General features: G+C 46.5%; 1 protein-coding gene across 1 annotated transcript in view; it reads left to right on the top strand.

Annotated features, from left to right (window-relative positions):
• The window catches only part of LOC138257190 (probable E3 ubiquitin-protein ligase HERC1), an 805,868-nt gene that overhangs the window by 266,518 nt on the left and 519,130 nt on the right, over positions 1-20,220 (top strand). Inside the window, exons 17-21 of the mRNA XM_069205891.1 lie at positions 4,271-4,486; positions 9,213-9,386; positions 12,028-12,142; positions 18,968-19,073; positions 19,754-19,940. Of these exons, the coding sequence (XP_069061992.1) occupies positions 4,271-4,486; positions 9,213-9,386; positions 12,028-12,142; positions 18,968-19,073; positions 19,754-19,940 (798 nt within the window). The remainder of the gene's footprint in view (positions 1-4,270; positions 4,487-9,212; positions 9,387-12,027; positions 12,143-18,967; positions 19,074-19,753; positions 19,941-20,220) is intronic.

Below are 20,220 nucleotides of genomic sequence, written 5' to 3'. Positions count from 1 at the left end.
CGGGGTACCTAAGACTACAGTTCTTAGACTTACATGGCAATGATCTGAGAAGCCTTCCTATAAAAGCTGCATCCCATCTCACAGGACAAAGACCAGTTTATGAACATCCTCAGCCACCAAGGGCAGGCTCAAAGGAGGCCCAGCCTGCAGTTGTTACTATAACTCAGACAATCTACAAGTGAGTTCATAAATCTCAGATAGTGCAGCTTAGAAACATGACCAGCCAGCCACTGCTCTGTGTTTCCAAGTATGTGCTGCAAACAACAACATTTGGGCCTGAAATCATTCTGAGTCTGCAAACTGAAGTAGAACATGTTGGGATGCAGCCCCTGGAGCACCAAGTTCAGTTTTCAGTCCTGTTGCTACTGAGTCAAAATGAAGCTCAGAATCTATGATGCTGACAGAAGGCCTAGCGCTTGAGGGATTACCAGTATACATAGCAGAGATTTATTTAATGGAATCATATTGACCTGTGCTTGTTCTTTTCCCCAACACAGAATATGGGTAGAAAAGTGAATGCTACATTTAACACAAAGGTAAAATGCCTTGGGTGACTTTATCACGTGCCTGGAAGGTGCTCCTTCTCCACACTGCCCAAGGCCCTGCGTGATTGGTCAAAATCAATTCTTGGTGATCCTTGTGCCAGCTTCCAAATAAACACGAAACAGCAGAGCTTTCTTCCACCAAAGACTGTGTAGCTAGAGGTCTATATGTATAATCCTTAGCAAACTTCTCCTCTGTGACCATGTTGAGCAGTGGTTCCCAACCTGTGGTCCGGGGACCCCTGGGGGTCTGCGAAACCTCCTGAGGAGGTCCTCCACTGCTTAGAAAATTAATCAATATTAACAGATTAGGTCCCTGGCTTTCAGGAATGACTTAGGGGGGGGTCCCCGGAGTCCATTAATGGTTCAGTGGGGGTCCCTGGGTTCCAGTAATCATAAAGTGGGGGTGCACAGAAGTCAGAAGGTTGGGAACCACTAGAGCAAGAAGATGCTGGGACCAGGCTGAAGTGCCACATTTACGAACAACTGCTCTAATGGTAGTTTGAGACAAAGATCAGGGCAGGTGGCACCAGATAGCGATAATGGGGCTCTGACCACCCCGCGAGATATACCTCATGCGCCCATCTCCATTCAGTCAGCTCTTGTGATTCGTTTGAAGAATAGAGCAGCAGGAAGGTGTGTTAGGTGCTCACCATGACCTTTCACCTGATGCAGTGTGCATCCTGGGCACAGGGCGGGGACTAGACGGCTGGAGAGAGGAGTCAGGTGCTTGGAGGTGAGGCAGGCGGGGGGTGAGGAAAAAATGAAAAGTTACTTGAGAGCGGAAGGAGATGTAGAGTAAAGAATTAAGAGCAGAAAGAAGGGTTGACAGTAGGAATGAGCAAGAGAAGGAAGGAAATTAAAGCCGAATTATTTATAGACACTAGGGAAAACACTGCCCCATGATTTGTTTTTACAGAGATAAAATGAGTAAACAGTGATAAACTACTGCTTTTTACAATCTTTCAAAACACCAGAATTCACAACAAATAGAAACTGCAAACAGGAAAGCCTAATTATGAATAAAGAAACACTTTTTCCACTCAGTGGTTTATTGAGTTGCTAGAAAACGTGGAACTCACTCAGAATCAGGGGCAAAGTATGAAGTCCCCAGTGAGCTCTTTCGGGCTTGGACATTGTTCATTTAATATATTTAAAACTCACACACGCTCTAACTATAACACATGTGGTATGGCTGGCTTAAGGTGAATCTCACCTGAGAATGTAACCCTGCACCAGATCACGGTGAGAAATAGTTACCAAACAATTGCCCCAGTAACATATTTTTATGAAACTATGTGACAATCAGTTTACTTTTGATGACACTCCTAAAATGTGGAAGATGTAGCTTCCTGGGCTGAGTAAATACAAAGTTGTGCTATTTTCTTCACGTTTTTACTTTAAATGTCCTCATTTAGGTATGTCTGAACAAAACTTTTAAAAAGCCTGTAGCAGTGACAAAAGCAGACAAGGGTTGTTTTCTGTATGTATTTAGGGGCATATTTATACTCTGTTTGCGCCAAATTTGCGTCGTTTTTTTCGACGCAAATTCGGCGCAAAACTAACGCCATATTTATACTTTGGCGTTAGACGCGTCTAGCGCCAAAGTATGAGTAAAGAGCGTCATTTTTTTGCGTGAACGCCTTCCTTGCGTTAATGAGATGCAAGGTAGGCGTTCCCGTCCAAAAAAATGACTGCGACTCAAATGCGTCGTATTTATACTCCCGGGCAAAAATCACGCCCGGGAGTGGTCGGGGCAAAAAACCCCGCATTTGCGCCTCTTTTTAACGCCTGGGTCAGGGCAGGCGTTAAGGGACCTGTGGGCTCAAAATGAGCCCACAGCTGCCCTCCCATGCCCCCAGGGACCCCCCCTGCCACCCTTGCCCACCCCAGGAGGACACCCAAGGATGGAGGACCCACCCCAGGGACATTCAGGTAAATTCAGGTAAGTATAAATTTGGTTTTTTTTTATATTTTTTTTTTGGCATAGGGGGGCCTGATTTGTGCCCCCCTACATGCCACAATGCCCAATGACCATGCCCAGGGGACATAAGTCCCCTGGGCATGGCCATTGGGCAAGGGGGCATGACTCCTGTCTTTACTAAGACAGGAGTCATGTAAATGGCGTCTGGGCGTCGTTAAAAATGGCGCAAATCGGGTGGAGGCGATTTTTTAGCGTCAACCTGACTTGCACCATTTTTAAGACGCCCTAACGCCATTTTTCCCTACGCCGGCGCTGCCTGGTGTACGTGGTTTTTTTCCACGCACACCAGGCAGCGCCGGTCTGCTTGCGCCGGCTAACGCCATTCAATAAATACGGCGCCCGCATGGCGCTTCAGAATGGCGTTAGCCGGCGCAAAAATTTTTGACGCTAAACTGCGTTAGCGCAGTTTAGCGTCAAAAAGTATAAATACGGGCCTTAATTCAATCAATCAATCAGTGTTTTAAAGCGCAGCTACTCAACGGTAAGGATCTCAAGACGCTGGGGGGCCTGTGGGGGGCAGGGGGCGGGGGAAATGTAGCGCCCACCGGTGAGGTGGTTCTTTAATAAAGCCATGTCTGCCGCTCCTTCGTGAAGTTGAGGAGGGGGGTGGTTTGTCTGATGCGGAGTGGGAGGGCATTCCAGGCAGTGGCTGCGAGGTAGGGGAAGGAGCGTCCTCCTGTTCTGGTTTTCCTGATGTGGGGTACTTTGGCGAGAGAGCTGGGCTGAGCTTAGGGCCATTTGGGGTGCGTGGAAGTTGAGTTGCCTGTTCAGGTAGGCTGGTCCGGTGTTGTGTAGGGCTTTGTGTGTGTAGTTGAGGATCTTGAAGGTGATGTTGCCGTAGTCCAGTCTGCTGGTTATGAGGGCGCGTGTGACGGTCGCTCTGTGTTCAAGGGGGATCCATTTGAAAATCTTGTGTAGGAGGCGTAGGGTGCGGAAGCAGGAGGAGGTGGTTGAGTTGATTTGGTGGTTCATGTTGAGTTCGGAGTCTAGGATGATTCTGAGGTTGCAGGCTTGGTTTGTGGGGGTGGGCGGGTTTCAGAGGGTGGATGGCCACCAGGAGTCATTCCAAGCGCTGGGTTGAGGGCCCGAGATAAGTACTTCTGTCGTGTTTGCATTGAGTTGTGTTGAGTTGAGTTCATTCATACCCTCAAGCATGTAATGTGTGAGGATTAGGTGTACATTCAGGATGTAAAATAGTCCCTCATACATTGCAGCAGAAGTACTCTATAGGAGGAGCAATATTATGCAAACAGCTAATAGGTCCTCTTGACACTGAGCCAAAGCCCAGTCTAGGTATTCGCTAAGTATTGAGAACAATAGATCTTGACAAATTGATGTATGTGAATTAATGGAAAAAACTAAAAAACTGAGGAACAACATTGGAAGACACCAAATCATGGAAAATTAATTTGCTGGTGAGGGTTTTTTCGGGTTCAGGGATAAGTGGAATGTATCAGTTTTGATACAGTATCAGTTTTGAGGGGCTTTTCGGGTTTACAGATGGGTGCAAGCAGGTGCACTATCAAACCAGACTTAAGTAGGTATTAAGTTACTACCCTGTACGCGACCATCCTGTGCGGGGGTGTTGTGTGAAGGTTGTGTCAGTGTGGTGGTTTTATCCTTTCAACGTTATATCACGTCTGTGGTAGAATCAATGCCAGGGTGAGGGGATGCGTGATACTGTGTGGTGCTACTGATACTTGTCCTGTGGCATGACCACGTACCCTATGTTCTACTCCTGTAGATGCGCGCAGCGTCTCTGAGGACGTCAGCGCTCCCATGCAATCCGTGACCTGGGGATGGCTCCTGGACCTGGAGAGAGCCGTTTTCCTGCTTGTGGGCAGCTGTCTCGGGCGGATGCTGCAGGACCCCATCCCGTTATCCAGTGAGACCTCCGTGAGAAACTGGCTTCAGTACCCGCTGTTCAGCAATGGACTGGAGATGGAGCCCGACAAGCTAGGTACCGTACCAGACCTCGATTCTCTAACTCATGCATGGACCTAAAGTTAACTCAAGGGTGGGCCAAACTAGGTAGTGTAACAGACCTCAACTCTCTAACTCATGTGTGAACCTAAAGTTAACTCAAGGATGGGTCAAGCTAGATACCGTACCAGTCCCCAACCCTCCACCACATCCATGGAGCCAGTGTTAACTCAAGGGTGGGTCAGTCTAGGTAACGTACAAGACCTCAATTCTCTAACTCATGCATGGACTAATGTTAACTCAAGGGTCGGCCAAGCTAGGTAGTGTAGCAGACCTCAACTCTCTAACTCATGCATTGGCCTAAAGTTAACTCAAGGGTGGGTCAATCTAGGTACCGTACCAGACCTCAACTCTCTAACTCATGCATAGACCTAATGTTAACTCAAGGGTGGGCCAAGTTAGGTACCATGCCAGACCTCAACTCTCTAACTCATGTATGAACTTAAAGTTATCTCAAGGGTGGGTCAAGCTCGATACGGTACCAGACCCCAACCTTCCGCCACATCCATGGAGCCAGTGTTAACTCAAGGGTGGGTCTATCTAGGTACTGTACTAGACCTCAACTCTCTAACTCATCTATGGACCTAAAGTTAACTCAAGGATGGGTCAAGCTAGATACCGTACCAGACCCCAACCCTCCACCACATACATGGAGCCAGTGTTAACTCAAGGGTGGGTCAGTCTAGGTAACGTACCAGACCTCAATTCTCTAACTCATGCATGGACTAATGTTAACTCAAGGGTCGGCCAAGCTAGGTAGTGTAGCAGACCTCAACTCTCTAACTCATGCATTGGCCTAAAGTTAACTCAAGGGTGGGCCAAACTAGATAGTGTAACAGACCTCAACTCTCTAACTCATGTATGGACCTAAAGTTAACTCAAGAGTGGGCCAAGCTAGATACAGTACCAGACCCCAACTCTCAACCACATCCATGGAGCCAGTGTTAAATCAAGGGTGGGTCAGTCTAGGTACCGTACTAGACCTCAACTCTCTACCTCATGTATGGACCTAAAGTTAACTCAAGGGTGGGTCAATCTAGGTATCGTACTAGATCTCAACTCTCTAACTCATGTATAGATCTAATGTTAACTCAAGGGTGGGCCAAGCTAGGTACCGTACCAGACCTCAACTCTCTAACTCATGCATAGACCTAATGTTAACTCAAGGGTGGGCCAAGTTAGGTACCATGCCAGACCTCAACTCTCTAACTCATGTATGAACTTAAAGTTATCTCAAGGGTGGGTCAAGCTCGATACGGTACCAGACCCCAACCTTCCGCCACATCCATGGAGCCAGTGTTAACTCAAGGGTGGGTCTATCTAGGTACTGTACTAGACCTCAACTCTCTAACTCATCTATGGACCTAAAGTTAACTCAAGGATGGGTCAAGCTAGATACCGTACCAGACCCCAACCCTCCACCACATCCATGGAGCCAGTGTTAACTCAAGGGTGGGTCAGTCTAGGTAACGTACCAGACCTCAATTCTCTAACTCATGCATGGACTAATGTTAACTCAAGGGTCGGCCAAGCTAGGTAGTGTAGCAGACCTCAACTCTCTAACTCATGCATTGGCCTAAAGTTAACTCAAGGGTGGGCCAAACTAGATAGTGTAACAGACCTCAACTCTCTAACTCATGTATGGACCTAAAGTTAACTCAAGGGTGGGTCAATCTAGGTATCGTACTAGATCTCAACTCTCTAACTCATGCATAGACCTAATGTTAACTCAAGGGTGGGTCAATCTAGGTACCGTACCAGACCTCAACTCTCTAACTCATGTATAGATCTAATGTTAACTCAAGGGTGGGTCAATCTAGGTACCGTACCAGACCTCAACTCTCTAACTCATGCATAGACCTAATGTTAACTCAAGGGTGGGCCAAGCTAGGTACCATGCCAGACCTCAACTCTCTAACTCATGTATGAACTTAAAGTTATCTCAAGGGTGGCTCAAGCTAGATACGGTACCAGACCCCAACCTTCCGCCACATCCATGGAGCCAGTGTTAACTCAAGGGTGGGTCTATCTAGGTACGGTACTGGACCTCAACTCTCTAACTCATCTATGGACCTAAAGTTAACTCAACGGTGGGCCGAGCTAGGTACCGTATCAGACTTGAACTCTCCAGCTCATGCGCGGAACCAGTGTTCACTCATGGGTGGGGCAATCTAAGTAGGTTATTAGACTTCTACTTTTCAGCTCATCCATAGATCCACTGTTAACTCAAGGTGGGGTCTTTCAGATACAGGGACAAGAAGAGGTCCTTGCATCATAGATCCACCATGGTAAATACTTGGTCTTAGGACCAGCCTCACCATCACCCTCAAAAGGTCTTCCAGCTGGTGATGTGGCATTATTGTGTTTAACTTAGTCAAGTATTTTATTTTTTATTTGAGTTCATTCGGTCTAGTCAAGTATTTACCACAGAAAACCTTGCCAGAAAGTGGCACCGAAATTCCTCTATACGTGTACATCCACATCAGTGTGCGCCATCACCGTGAACATGATCCAGTAGCCAAGGTGAGCTTGAGAACTCTGTGGCCATTCAATGGCCCAGGCTCCATTATAACCACCAATAATACCGCTTTAATAATAACTGTTTTTTAACATATATAGCGCTTCACTTCTCACTCCTCCCATTCCTTTCTGGCCTAAGTTATTGTTTTACTCGTCACAGGGAGACACTGACCAACATTGTACCACCATGCCACGTGACTTTTACTAGTTATAGGACAAATGCGTCCTATGAACTGGGAAGGGGCAAAGCACGTATCGGCTTTCGGCTCTCCATATAATTTGGTTCGACGCTTGGAACCAGCACTTTTGTTCAACCATTAATGAATAGCTTTATTCAATTTAAACAACTGGATCCACAAACGTTTATATATTTAATAATAACAAGATAATGTATATTAACTTGATGTATCCTCTAATCCTGTGTGACACTGACTATAGGGTGTGTTTGATACAGAGCTTAGAACCTCACTCTCTGAGTGAGCGACAGTGAGTATAGGGCTATAAGGGTGTGCTCTATACAGAGCTCAGAACCTCGCTCTCTGAGTGAGTGACAGTGAGTATAGGGCTATAAGGGTGTGTTCTATACAGAGCGCAGAACCTCGCTCACTGAGTGAGTGAGTGACAGTGAGTATAAGTCTATAGGGTGTGTTTGATACAGAGCTTAGAACCTCGCTCATTGAGTGACAGTGAGTATTGGAGTATAAGGGTGTGTTTGATACAGAGCTTAGAACCTCGCTCTCTGAGTGAGTGACAGTGAGTATAGGGCTATGAGGGTGTGTTCTATACAGAGCTCAGAACCTTGCTTACTGAGTGAGTGAGTATAGGACTATAAGGATGTGTTCTATATAGAGCTTAGGACCTCGCTCTCTGAGTGAGTGAGTGACAGTGAGTATAGGGCTATAAGGGTGTGTTCTATACAGAGCTCAGAACCCCACTATCTGAGTGAGTGACAGAGAGTATAGGGCTATAAGGGTCTGTTTGACACAGAGCTCAGAACCTCGCTCACTGAGTGAGAGACAGTGAGTATAGGACTATAAGGGTGTGTTCTATACAGAGCTTAGAACCTCGCTCTCTGAGTGAGTGACACTGAGTATAGGACTATAAGGGTGTGTTCTATACAGAGCTCAGAACCCCGCTCTCTGAGTGAGTGACAGTGAGTATAGGGCTATAAGGGTGTGTTTGACACAGAGCTCAGAACCTCGCTCACTGAGTGAGAGACAGTGAGTATAGGACTATAAGGGTGTGTTCTATACAGAGCTTAGAACCTCGCTCTCTGAGTGAGTGACACTGAGTATAGGACTATAAAGGTGTGAGTATTGGAGTATAAGGGTGTGTTCTATACAGAGCTCAGAACCCCGCTCTCTGAGTGAGTGACAGTGAGTATAGGGCTATAAGGGTGTGTTTGACACAGAGCTCAGAACCTCGCTCACTGAGTGAGTGACAGTGAGTATTACGTCTATAGGGTGTGTTTGACACAGAGCTCAGAACCTCGCTCTCTGAGTGAGTGACAGTGAGTATAGGTTTATAAGGGTGTGTTTGATACAGAGCTTAGAACTTCGCTCACTGAGTGACAGTGAGAATAGGACTATAAGGTTTTGTTTGACACAGAGCTCAGAGCCTCGCTCATTGAGTGAGTGACAGTGAGTATAGGTCTATAAGGGTGTGTTTGATCCAGAGTTTAGAACCTCACTCACTGAGACACAGTGAGTATTGGGCTATGAGGGTGTATTTCAGGCAGAGCGCTTTGAACCTCGCTCACCGGGCTGGTGGCGGTTGGTGTACAGTTCAGGGGAGGTTTCATCGAGATGGCCTTTTCCCTCACTCCATGGGTAGTTGTCAGTGGGTGCAGAACCAGTGTGGGGGAGTATGGCGAAGGGGTGGGGGGGCTGCATTTGGTACTGGTGGCACCCTCTCTGTTAAGTAGTCAGGGAGCTCTAGTGACAGTCAGTGTGCATGGCGCCCCTGGGATAGGAGGAAGGGATTACTTCCAGTAATCCCTAGTTAATTATAGTAATCCCCAGTAACCTTTGAGGGAGGCTAGGAGGTGGTCCGTGTCTGCGCAGCATTTCATCACCCACAGAAGGGTGCACGCTGCCAGGGCTCAGGTGATCGGACAGGTGGCAGCCAGGCTACACAGAGCAAGTGCTTCTGGGTAATCAGTGACGTATGTATTTTTGGTCTAGGTTCTGCAGTGAGGAGGTTAACGGAGGCGGCTCTTGCGGGCTCAGTGGCATCCCCAGACTTGGAGACAGATATTCCAGGGGACACAGACCTTCTCCTGGACATCGCTCTCGGCGCCCCCCGGGAGCCAGCCCTAAGCATCACCCGAAGGATGAGGGCACGGACCCAGGACGGAGGTAACGGGGTGCTAGGGTGGATGAAGAGATGAATGAGTGAAAGGATAGACAGATAGACAAAGAGATAGATAGATAGATAGATAGATAGATAGATAGATAGATAGATAGATAGATAGATAGATAGATAAAACAGGTGAAATTGTGGATCACAGCGGGTGGAAGGAAGATGAAAGGATGAATGGATAGATGCTTGGAAGGAAGAGGCAAGAGAGCTCTTCTGGGAAGGTTGTGATGACTTGCTTCATTTGTTTGGTGCCATAAGAGCTTTGGTTCGAAGATGAGGGGTCTTTAATTTTCTGGCTAATCACATCTATCTGTCTATCTATCTATCTATCTATCTATCTATCTATCTATCTATCTATCTATCTATCTATCTATCTATCTATCTATCTATCTATCTATCTACCCTTTTCACTCATCCATCTCTCCATCCACCCTTTCACTCATCCGCCCTTTCACTCATCCATCCATTTACTGTTTCACTCATCCTTCCACTCACTCATCTATCTATCCATCCATCCACTCACTCATCCATCCATCCTTTCACGCATGCGTCCATCCATTCACCCTCCCTTTAACTTGTTCATTCATTCTTTCACTTACCCATTCATCCGCCCTTTCACCCATCAACCCTCCCTCTCACTCATCCATTCTTTCACTCATCTGTCCATCCACCCTTTTATCCATCTACCCATCGACCCTTCATTTAACTCCCCATCCATTCTTTCACTCATCCATTTATCCATCCTTTCACTCATCCATCTATCCTTTTGCTCATCCATTGATCCATGCCCTCAATATCCATCTGTACACCATCCCTTTCACTCAGCCTTCCACCCTTTAAACTCACTCATCCATCATTGCTCTTATCATCCATCCACCCTTTCATTCATCCATCCTTTCATCCATTCACACTCCCTTTCACTCCACCCCCTGCTGTAGCAGCTAAAGCCGGGGGTTTACTAAGCCACATCTCCATACGTTCACTCATCAATCCATCCATCCTGTCACTGATCCATCCATCTACCCGTTCACTAATCCATCTATCCATTCTTTAACTCTCTTCATCCATCCTTTTATCCATCCAGCCCCATCCCTTTTTCTCATCCATACATTTTTTCTCGCATCCATCCTTACATTCACCCTTTTACTCATTCATCCATCCTTTCGCTCGCTCACCCATCTACCCTTTGCCTCACACATCCATCAATCCATCCTTTCACTCACTCATTCACGTTTGTGTGCCAAGTAGTAGATGGAAGAAGTCCATCAAGCACTCTTCTCCCTGCTGTAGCAGGTAAAGTTGGGGGTTTACTAAGCCACATGTCCATACTTTCACTCATCCATCCATCCATACTTTCACTCATCCATCTGCCCCTTCTTCCATTCTGTCCATCCATCCTTTCACTCCGTTTATCCATCCATCCATCCACTCTTTCATTCATCCATTGATCGATTCTAGCTCATCATCCATCCAGCCTTTCACTCATCTATTAATTTACCCTCATTTTCACTCATCCCCCATACTTTCACTCATCCGTCCTTTCACTCATTAATCTATCAATCCATCTCCCCATCCTGTCTTTCACTCGCCTATCCACCCTTTCACTCATCCATCAATTTGCCCTCCCTTTCATTGAGCCACCCATTGTTTCACTCATCCACCTATTCTTTCACTCACCCTTCCCTTCACTCATTCGTCTATCAATCCATCTGCCCATCCTACCTTTCATTCGCCTATCCACCCTTTCACTCATCCATCCATCCATCTATTCTTTCACTCATCCATCTGCCTATTCTTCCATTCTTTTCATCCATCCTTTCACTCCGTTCATCCATCCATCCATCCACTCGTTCATTCATCCATCGATTCTAGCTCATCATCCATCCACCCTTTCACTCCTATTGATTTACCTTTATTTTCATTCATCATCCATTCTTTCACACATCCATCCACCCACCCTCCCTTTCAGTAATCCACCCATTGTTTCACTCATCCACCTATTTCACTGATCCGTCCTTTCACTCATTCATCTATCAGTCCATCTGCCCATCCTACCTTTCACGCGCCTATCCACCCTTTCACTCATTCATCTGTTAATCCATCTGCCCATCCCACCTTTCACGCGCCTATCCACCCTTTCACTCATCCTCCCTTTCACTCATTCATCTGTTAATCCATCTGCCCATCCCACCTTTCACGCGCCTATCCACCCTTTCACTCATCCTCTTTTACTCATTCATCTGTTAATCCATCTGCCCATCCCACCTTTAACGCGCCTATCCACCCTTTCACTCATCCTCCCTTTCACTCATTCATCTGTTAATCCATCTGCCCATCCACCTTTCACGCGCCTATCCACCCTTTCACTCATTCATCTGTTAATCCATCTTCTCATCCACCTTTCACGCGCCTATCCACCCTTTCGCTCTCACCCACCCACTCCTTCACATTATTTGCGGGTCCTTCTCTGGCAAGCTGCAGGCAGAAGAGTCTCCCAGACCTCCACCCCCGCTGCAGCCACGGGGGTTGAATGATTACCAGGTGACTCCCTCCAGACCCCCCGCTAGACCCTCCGACCCGCAAGGAGGGCCGGCTCTCTGCTCCAGACTGCTAATGTTCCCTCCGTTCCTCCCACAGCCGCAGAGCCCGAGGTGGACCCGCAGGGGGACCCCCTGGACCTGGTCGCCCGCTTCGTCTTCGCTGCAGCACTGAAGCACACGGGGGGCCCAGCCCAGGCCCGAGAAGGCAGCAGGTACCACCTAGGACGCCCTATCTGGGCACACTGGCGCGGGTGCATCCCAGGAGATGCCCGGGGGTAACTCGGGGTCACCCCGCACCCCGACAGGAAACACACACACCAGAGCCGTAGCGGGGGGTTAAATAATGAACCTGGACTCTGTCTCACGTCATAATCAGGAACACATCAGGAAATAGAAGCTGTGTTTTGGAATTAAAAGACAAAAAATTTGAAACTAAGGGGCAGATTTAAGAAAAGAGGCGCTACATCCAATGCAGAGACCCTTTTCTTGCGCACCTTAGCACGCCCTAACGCCACCATGTATGCCCCATATTTAACATACGGCGCACCTTGGCCGTAAACGCCACCATGTCTGCACCATATTTAACATATGGCGCACCTTGGTGGTAAACGCCACCAGGTATGCACCATATTTAACATACGGCGCACCTTGGCCGTAAACGACACCATGTATGCCCCATATTTAACATATGGCGCACCTTGGTGGTAAACGCCACCAGGTATGCACCATATTTAACATACAGCGCACCTTGGCCGTAAACGACACCATGTATGCCCCATATTTAACATATGGCGCACCTTGACCGTAAACGCCACCATATCTGCACCATATTTAACATACGGCGCACCTTGGCCGTAAACAACACCATGTCTGCACCATATTTAACATTCGGTGCATCATGGCGGTAGTTAGGGAACTAGTGTAAAAAATGTTTACGCTAGTTAGGGGCTTTAGTAGGATAAGTGTCAAAAATGTTGGTGCTTATCCTGCAAAGCACATTGAGGCCCATTATAAATAATGGCGCGCCTCCTTCTACTGCCTGCTCTGTGCAGGCGTTCAAAATGCCTCAAAAAATGGGGCATAGAAATCTTAACGATTTCTTTGTGCCATTTTTTCATCCCTTCTAATTGGGGAATGTCTCCCTTGCATACATTATGCCTGGCGCAGGCATAATGTGGCACGAGGGGTTACAAAGTGGCACAATGCATGCATTGCGCCACTTTGTAAATCTGGTGCGGCGATTTTGGCCTCGTTGGGCCACATTAGTGTAAAAAAATAACACTAATGTGGCGCAAGGAGGCGTTGGACCCTCTTAAATCTGGGCCTACACTTGCAGTTCAAAACAAGTTACACAAACAGCATTAGCAAAGCCAGTAAGTCTGGTTTTGACTGTCTAGAATATTCCTGGTGCAATGGTTGTTTATTTCAGGATCATTCACACTATAAGCAAACCACGAATGCAGTTTTTACTAAGCAAATGAAGTATTAGAAGCGAATACAACAAAAAAGAGAATATGCTGCCGCCTAGAACATAATGGTGGTCATTTTGACCCTGGCGTTCTTTTGACCGACAGGGTAAATGTAGCGGTCACACCACCAACAGGATGGCGATGCAGACCGCCACATTATGAGTGTGGCGGGTTGGCCTCTGCCAACCATGCATACACACATTCATACACACATACAGACACCACACACAAATACAAAAACACCCTCCACCCCTCTCCCCTGTCGGACGATCACCTTACCTGCTATGAGGAGAAAGTAGTCCGACAGGGAACGGGAAGGGTCGCTTCCACCACCGGTAGCACCCAGTCAGCAGGACACCGCCAGGCTGTACTATAATACTGCGGGTGATGTTCTACTGGGGGGGCGGGCTGGTGTTGGAACCACCAGAGCGCCTCCACCCACCAGCACGACTACTGCCGGATTTCTGCCAAAAGTGTGGCAGAAATTCACCAGTACCCGTAATATGGTGTGCGGGGGGAAAAAACTCCACCATGCGACAGTTGTCGGAGCATTGCCGGGACTCTGCACTCCAGGCAGAATGCAGAGGGGGCAAAACTGCGGACTCCGCCGGCGGATGAGAACTTTTCACCCACCCCTAATATTCATCCAGTTCAAAGGAACCTAGCAGCTGAGGGCTATTATTTTGGGGTAGGGCAAACATGTTTGGTGTCCCCCGCCTGCTGAATGTGAAAGGCTAAGTAGCAGGATTTGAACTTGTGAAGCCACAGAGTGTGGCAATATCTCAGCAGCTAATGCATCAGTAAACTGGGTCATCAGTTTAGGGCCCAAGTGGTTTGAGCCGCTCTGTAATCCATTTCTATTGACTCATCTAACCTGAAGAGAGAATTTGTTGATGTTGAGAGAAAATACATGCAGTCACTGGTGCCCAAAGTGCAGTGTTTGTGCCTTAAGTTCACTCTAATTATATCAGCAAGTCTCGCCTTGTGGGAACACCTTGGTAGGAAGAGTGGCCAGGACAGGAGCTGCATGTATGACCAGTGCTGCCACGACAAAGCCAGTAGTGCTGCCCTCTGTAGAAGGGGAGCCATCTGGTCCTGCCCATGCTTCATCAGTGTGTTAGGTTAGTGAAAGTTGCCAAAAGTTGTTTCACTTCAGAAAAGTCAGAACCAGTGACACTGGCAGGATAGTTTTCTTTTATATAGGCCACAAGTTAAGAATTCCATCTAAGAAGGAAAATGAAACAAACTACTCCTCTAGAACCAGGCCTGGTGCAGTAGCTACCCCACTTAAGCTGCTAAACCTGGGGGTTCCCTACGCCTCTACTGAAATACCACATACATAGATGTGACTGCTTCCAGAAACAGCTCGCATAGTAAGATCCTTTCCAGCTTTGCAACATTGAGGAAACACAAAAAAGGAAACACAAAAAAGTTTACCACTGCTGAGGTATTCACACTAAGGGTACACGAAAATTCCTCTCTTCTGGCGGAGTTTGCTGAGTTCTGGCAAAACTTCCGCAGCACCGCATGGCAGAGTGTATTCTTGCGTGCGGCTTGCCAGTGTTAAGCAGAGTGCAAGCGAGAATTTGCATTCCCTAGTGCAATTTTTGGGAACTCGAATGCCTCCCGGCGAGATTTCTCGACGCGAGCGATCACTTGAGTATAAAATCTACTCGAGGGGCCAGAAGGAAGCAGCACCCTCTGCCGTGCAGCATGGTGTCGTTCACGCTGAACTTACAGTGTAGAACACACTCCCAGCACTAAAAATCTGTGTATGTAGCATGACATGCCCGTATTCATTCTGATTGCGGAACTCTGCGTAATCTCGCAGAGTTTTTATGTAACTCCGAAGAATGTTCCTCACACCCTTAATTCACACAATCTTGCTGCCCAATTGAACACTAGACTGGTACACAAGCAGAATGCCGCAAACCTAATGGTGTGATTGCCAAATACCTGTTCTGCAGCCTGATATAAAGTAGGATGTCACTCTCAACTAAGCCAACAGCTAAACAGCCATTTCCACGCCGTGTGTGTGCTTTCCTGTGGGCTGGTCCAACATTCCATTGACAGTTCAATAAACCAATAACTAAATAAAACTGACCCAAAGCCCCTTTCTCTATGTAATGTTATTACTATGATGTATTTTTTTGTCAGAGTACATTAATCTGGTGAGACCGGTAAAGCTGTCTCTAGGCCACACCTCAAAATTACAGGACATCATGGGGCACTCCTCACTGCACCTCAGCAATCATGTGAGTGCCAACACTTGCAGAATACAAAGTCTCACAGGAGCAGCGGCCATCTTGGGAGGCCTTGGGTAATTGTCGCATCTACCCAGCAAGAGCCTCTGAGACATGTCCAGAATGTATTCCTGACAAAAAGATGCGTCAACACTGCAAGACAGGAACAGCAGGCTTCAGAGCTGATACAGGGCCTGATTTAGAGTTTGGCAGAGAGGTTATTCCGTCACAAGCGTGACGGATGTCCCGTACGCAGTATTATGATTCCCATGGGATATAATGGGATCATAATACTGCGGAGGGGGTATCTGTCATATTTGTGGCAGAGTAACCCCATCTGCCAAACTCTAAATCAGGCCCATAGTTTCTTTTGGTGAACCAGTGTAGCGGTTCATTGAGGGTCAGCTTTCCGACTACACCCCCCCTTACGTGTCTTAACCATCATACATCCATCAGAATGGTGGATTATGGTGAGCGAGGGCCTGGTGCATCTGCATCATATGCACAGGACCAGGCAGGACACCCTTCACAGGTTAGTGCCTGCCCTCTTTATCTAGAGGTGCTGAGAAGGTCTTGAATTGCTAAACCAGTCTGATTAAGATTCCTATAGATGGTTTTAGGTCTGGAACTGGTAAGGTTCAGCGCACTTGGGCCTATGTCTGCAAAGGACTGGTGTGGCTTTATATAGTTGGGTTTAAGTATAGAAGGGACAGGCAAGATGTCTATATTTGGGTTTAGGTCTATAAAGGTGCTGGTGAGGGTCTGAATAAGCAGCCTTGCATTTAGATGGGAATGGAGAGTTTTTTAATAAGTAGGGACAGGTCTATAAAAGACAGACATGGTTTTCATAGACGAGAGTGAGTCTAGACGTAACTGGTGAGGATCTGCAAAGTTGGACCTCGTTCTAGAGGTTACTGCCAAAGTTTTGAATAGCAGAATATAGATCTCAAAGACACTGACTGCATAAGCTTATACCTATAGGGCAATGGTGGGATTAGGTCTAGAAGGCATAAGTATTTGTTTTTCAGGCATCAGTCTAGAGGGACTGATATGGCTTTGAATAGTCAATCTTAGATCTAGAAGGTGCGGGTTAAGTTTTGTGTAGTTGCATTTAAGCCTGAAATAAGGTTTAGTGCAAATAGGCATAGATATACAAGGCACTGGATGGGTGTGTTTGAGTTATCTTGAAATGTGGAGAGGTTCATATTTAACTTTTAATGACCTTAATTTCAAATGTTCCAGAAATGCATTGTCACATTCTTCACTATCGAAAAAAGTATTGTTTTTGGCCCCTTCACTTTAAGTGTAGGGAACTTTACTGTTGTGCTCATCAAGGGGATTAAAGGAGGTTCTGGAGCAATGTGGTGAGTTCTTTGAATCAAACCAGAAAGACCAAAAATACAAACTATATTAAACTTTTGAAAAGGGAAAGGGTCCCAAATCAGTTCATTATTTTCACTTCAAGCACTGGTGATCAGGCTATTATGAACTCAGTAAATTATGTAATAGATATGCTTAATGTAGGACATTGGACTGTTTCAATTTTTAAACATATCCTAAGTACGTAATAAGAGGTCAGATGGTACAGTGGAACACTCTGATATCAAATGGACTGAGAGATGTTAATCCAAAAAAGCCCTTTCATCAGCAAAACTCAGTATCACAGACCTAGATGCAGAGACTTTGGCAGTGGTAGATCAATCACACAGGCCGACTCAAATTTACCATCTTTCTCCTGTCCTTGATAATTGTACCGCAGCATAACAGCCTGGAACTTCTGTCCCAGACATGGGAAATGTTTATCAATAAAACAAAGGACCAGCAAACCTGGACAGACTCTGCAGGTCAGGGATCCCACCGTTTGTCCCTCAGAAATAGGTGATAGTAAATCCAACACCAAAGTCCCTTTGCCCCAGAGGGCCGTACACTCCTTCAAAAGGGTATCAGAGCTAGTACATCAAGGTGGCCCCATCCTATATGTTTTATCATGATAGTTTATTGCCCCTAACAACAAAGACATCCTAAATATAATCTGTATACCAGATTGGACAATCTCTGGATCCCCAATAACCCCATTGACCTAACCTTTGCTCATCTTAAAGAACATGCTTAGGATCGCTGTCACCTGTCTCTGTAGTGGTTAAACCAGAGATCGAAGAACTTAGCCAAAGGTCGTCATAGTCAGCTCTCAGAAGAAAAAGATTGTTTTACAAAAGCCATTTTTGTGGGGATTACACTTGACCACCTATCTTGATCCTCTATGTTGTGGGGCAAAGAGTTCAGAAGATTCCTTGCACTGGACCTCAGGGATCTTCCGGGATGGGGAACCTGATGTCTCTTGCTGAGACGCTCTAATGCGGAGCCACACCATGTACTTTGGATCCCAGTCAAGGCTTTGAATTGACACATCTGATATTCTGATCCACCTCTTTGATAAGGTTTGTCCTAGAGTTTGCTCTTTATTAAAAGATTCATGCAAAAGAAGAGGAGCCTGCCTCATGGGGAAAATAAATCCTGACTTAATTCTCCTTGTGTTCCTCATGTCATAGACTTGTAAACATGTAGAAAGTGCGTTTAGAAGAAGAGAGCTTCAGTTAGGTCTGTGCAGGATGTTGTCCAGCGTGGACAGTCTTGCTTTGGAATGTGGCCTTTCCAGACAGAGATCTTCATCTTTGTGGGTATGACCAAGGCAGCTTAGTGGTCAGAGGTCTGTTGGCACTAGTTGGCACTAATGAGTGCTATGTGTTTATTAGAAATGTTGGAAGGGACAGATTGTTGTGATGAATCTATTCAGAGGTAGAAATGCTTTTATCTCCTTCTTGAACAAATTATAGCTTCTATCGCAACATGTTTCTCTTAGATTAGGACCCAGATTTTGCAAATTATATTCTGCTGTTCAGTTAATTTAGCATCTTTTGAAACTATATTAACTTAATTACTTGTAACAACTTATATCAGTGTAAATAAATACATCACCAAATTCCACATTCTCACCCTGATCCATTATTTTGTGCCTGGAGATTAATAAAATAGATTTATTGGGCCTGTGAGTGGGAAGACGGTGCCAGGCAGTTATCTGAGGGGACTCACTTACTGGGCGGACAGAATTGGTGGTGCCTCTGAAAGGCTTGCATAGCTGGGACGACTATGATGTAGTCACTTAGATATCCAAGTAACATTAAAATGTTCAGTATTACCATAATTCTCCCACACCTGCATGATAGGTGAGAGAGAATCTTGATGCTGGTCTTCTCTAAAAACAATGCACGCATGTCATGGACAGAATACGCTGACAGGGCAGCTACTCATGCTCTCATCCCCACAGGGCTCAACAAGGTGAGGAACTCGCAGATATCTACCAGTGCGTCCTGCATGCAAGGAACGACCTGCTGAGATACCAACAGGACGTGGAGGAGAACATAGCCCAGCAGGTGACTAAGTTGGCAACACCCTTTGTAGATGAGAGAGTCAGGTTGGCTCATAGGTCCAAGTCGTGAGTGATAATGCCAGTGAGGTGTGCTGAAGGCAGTGGTTATGCATCTCTTAATTGGGTTCACCACCTCAGGGCTGCATTTAGGAAGTCTGACATGTTATCATTGGGCTGTACGTAACCGGGAGCCAGGTGATATGCAGACCTGGGCTTTGAGGGTAGTCAACGGATGGGTGATGCCTACCATAGTAAGCATGAGTCTCTTAGAGGAGTTCACCACCCCTGAACTTCATACAAGTAGTCTGTGGTCTGGCATAGTTACCGAGTCCTCTAATAGCATCTACAGATATAGTCCATATCTGTCATTAGTGGTGGCAGAGGTTTTGTACCAGGATCCTGAGTCTGTCTCATGAGTGTGCCATCTCTGGGTGCACGTGGTACTTGTTCACAGTTTGTGGTTTCATCACTGGTGCCTTTAGTATCTACAGGCCTCCCCTAAGTCTTCTACAATGGCTTAAACATCTGTCGCTGGGACAGGCCTTTGTCTTTCTTGGTAACATTGCAGGTGATCTATGTCTTGACCAGGGAACCTGTTACCGTAGACAGGTCTTTCCTTTGTTTCCGGTGTGTTTTGGGTGGTCCAGGGATGACATGACCCTCTCTACCTCTCCACTTGTCTAGTTATTGGAATTAGTCGGACTCCCCGAGACAGTAGAAGAGACGGAAGGGCAGCAAAACCAAGAGAGGCCGAAGGATCTCCAGCAGCACCAGGAGGGCAGTCGGCATGAGAACGAGTCCGGATCTCAGGGAGAGCAAGGCAGCAGTCAGGGGGGAGAAGACATAGAAGACCTGTCACCAAACATGAAAAGTATGAATGTTTCTGTATTCAAATGTGATCAGTGATGGATCTTTACTACTTTATATGCATGTTCATGACAACCTGTACTGAGTCAGCACCGCACATATGTACATTGGGCAACATAATGATACCATGAGATCACGTTGTTACAAGCATGATTAACTGTGGTTTATTGCTGCTGAGCATTCATAAATAATTGATGCCTGGCAGCAGTACACCTCTCTGTGGATTCTTGTGTGATCAATACTGATGTGACCCTTTTGCGATTTCCATAGGATATAATGGAATC

The sequence above is a fragment of the Pleurodeles waltl genome, chromosome 1_2 (genome assembly GCF_031143425.1).
Source record: "Pleurodeles waltl isolate 20211129_DDA chromosome 1_2, aPleWal1.hap1.20221129, whole genome shotgun sequence".
In the NCBI taxonomy this organism is placed as follows: domain Eukaryota; kingdom Metazoa; phylum Chordata; class Amphibia; order Caudata; family Salamandridae; genus Pleurodeles; species Pleurodeles waltl.
The sequence above is the reverse complement of the archived record's forward strand: the minus strand, read 5'-3'. Positions and strand labels throughout refer to the sequence as shown.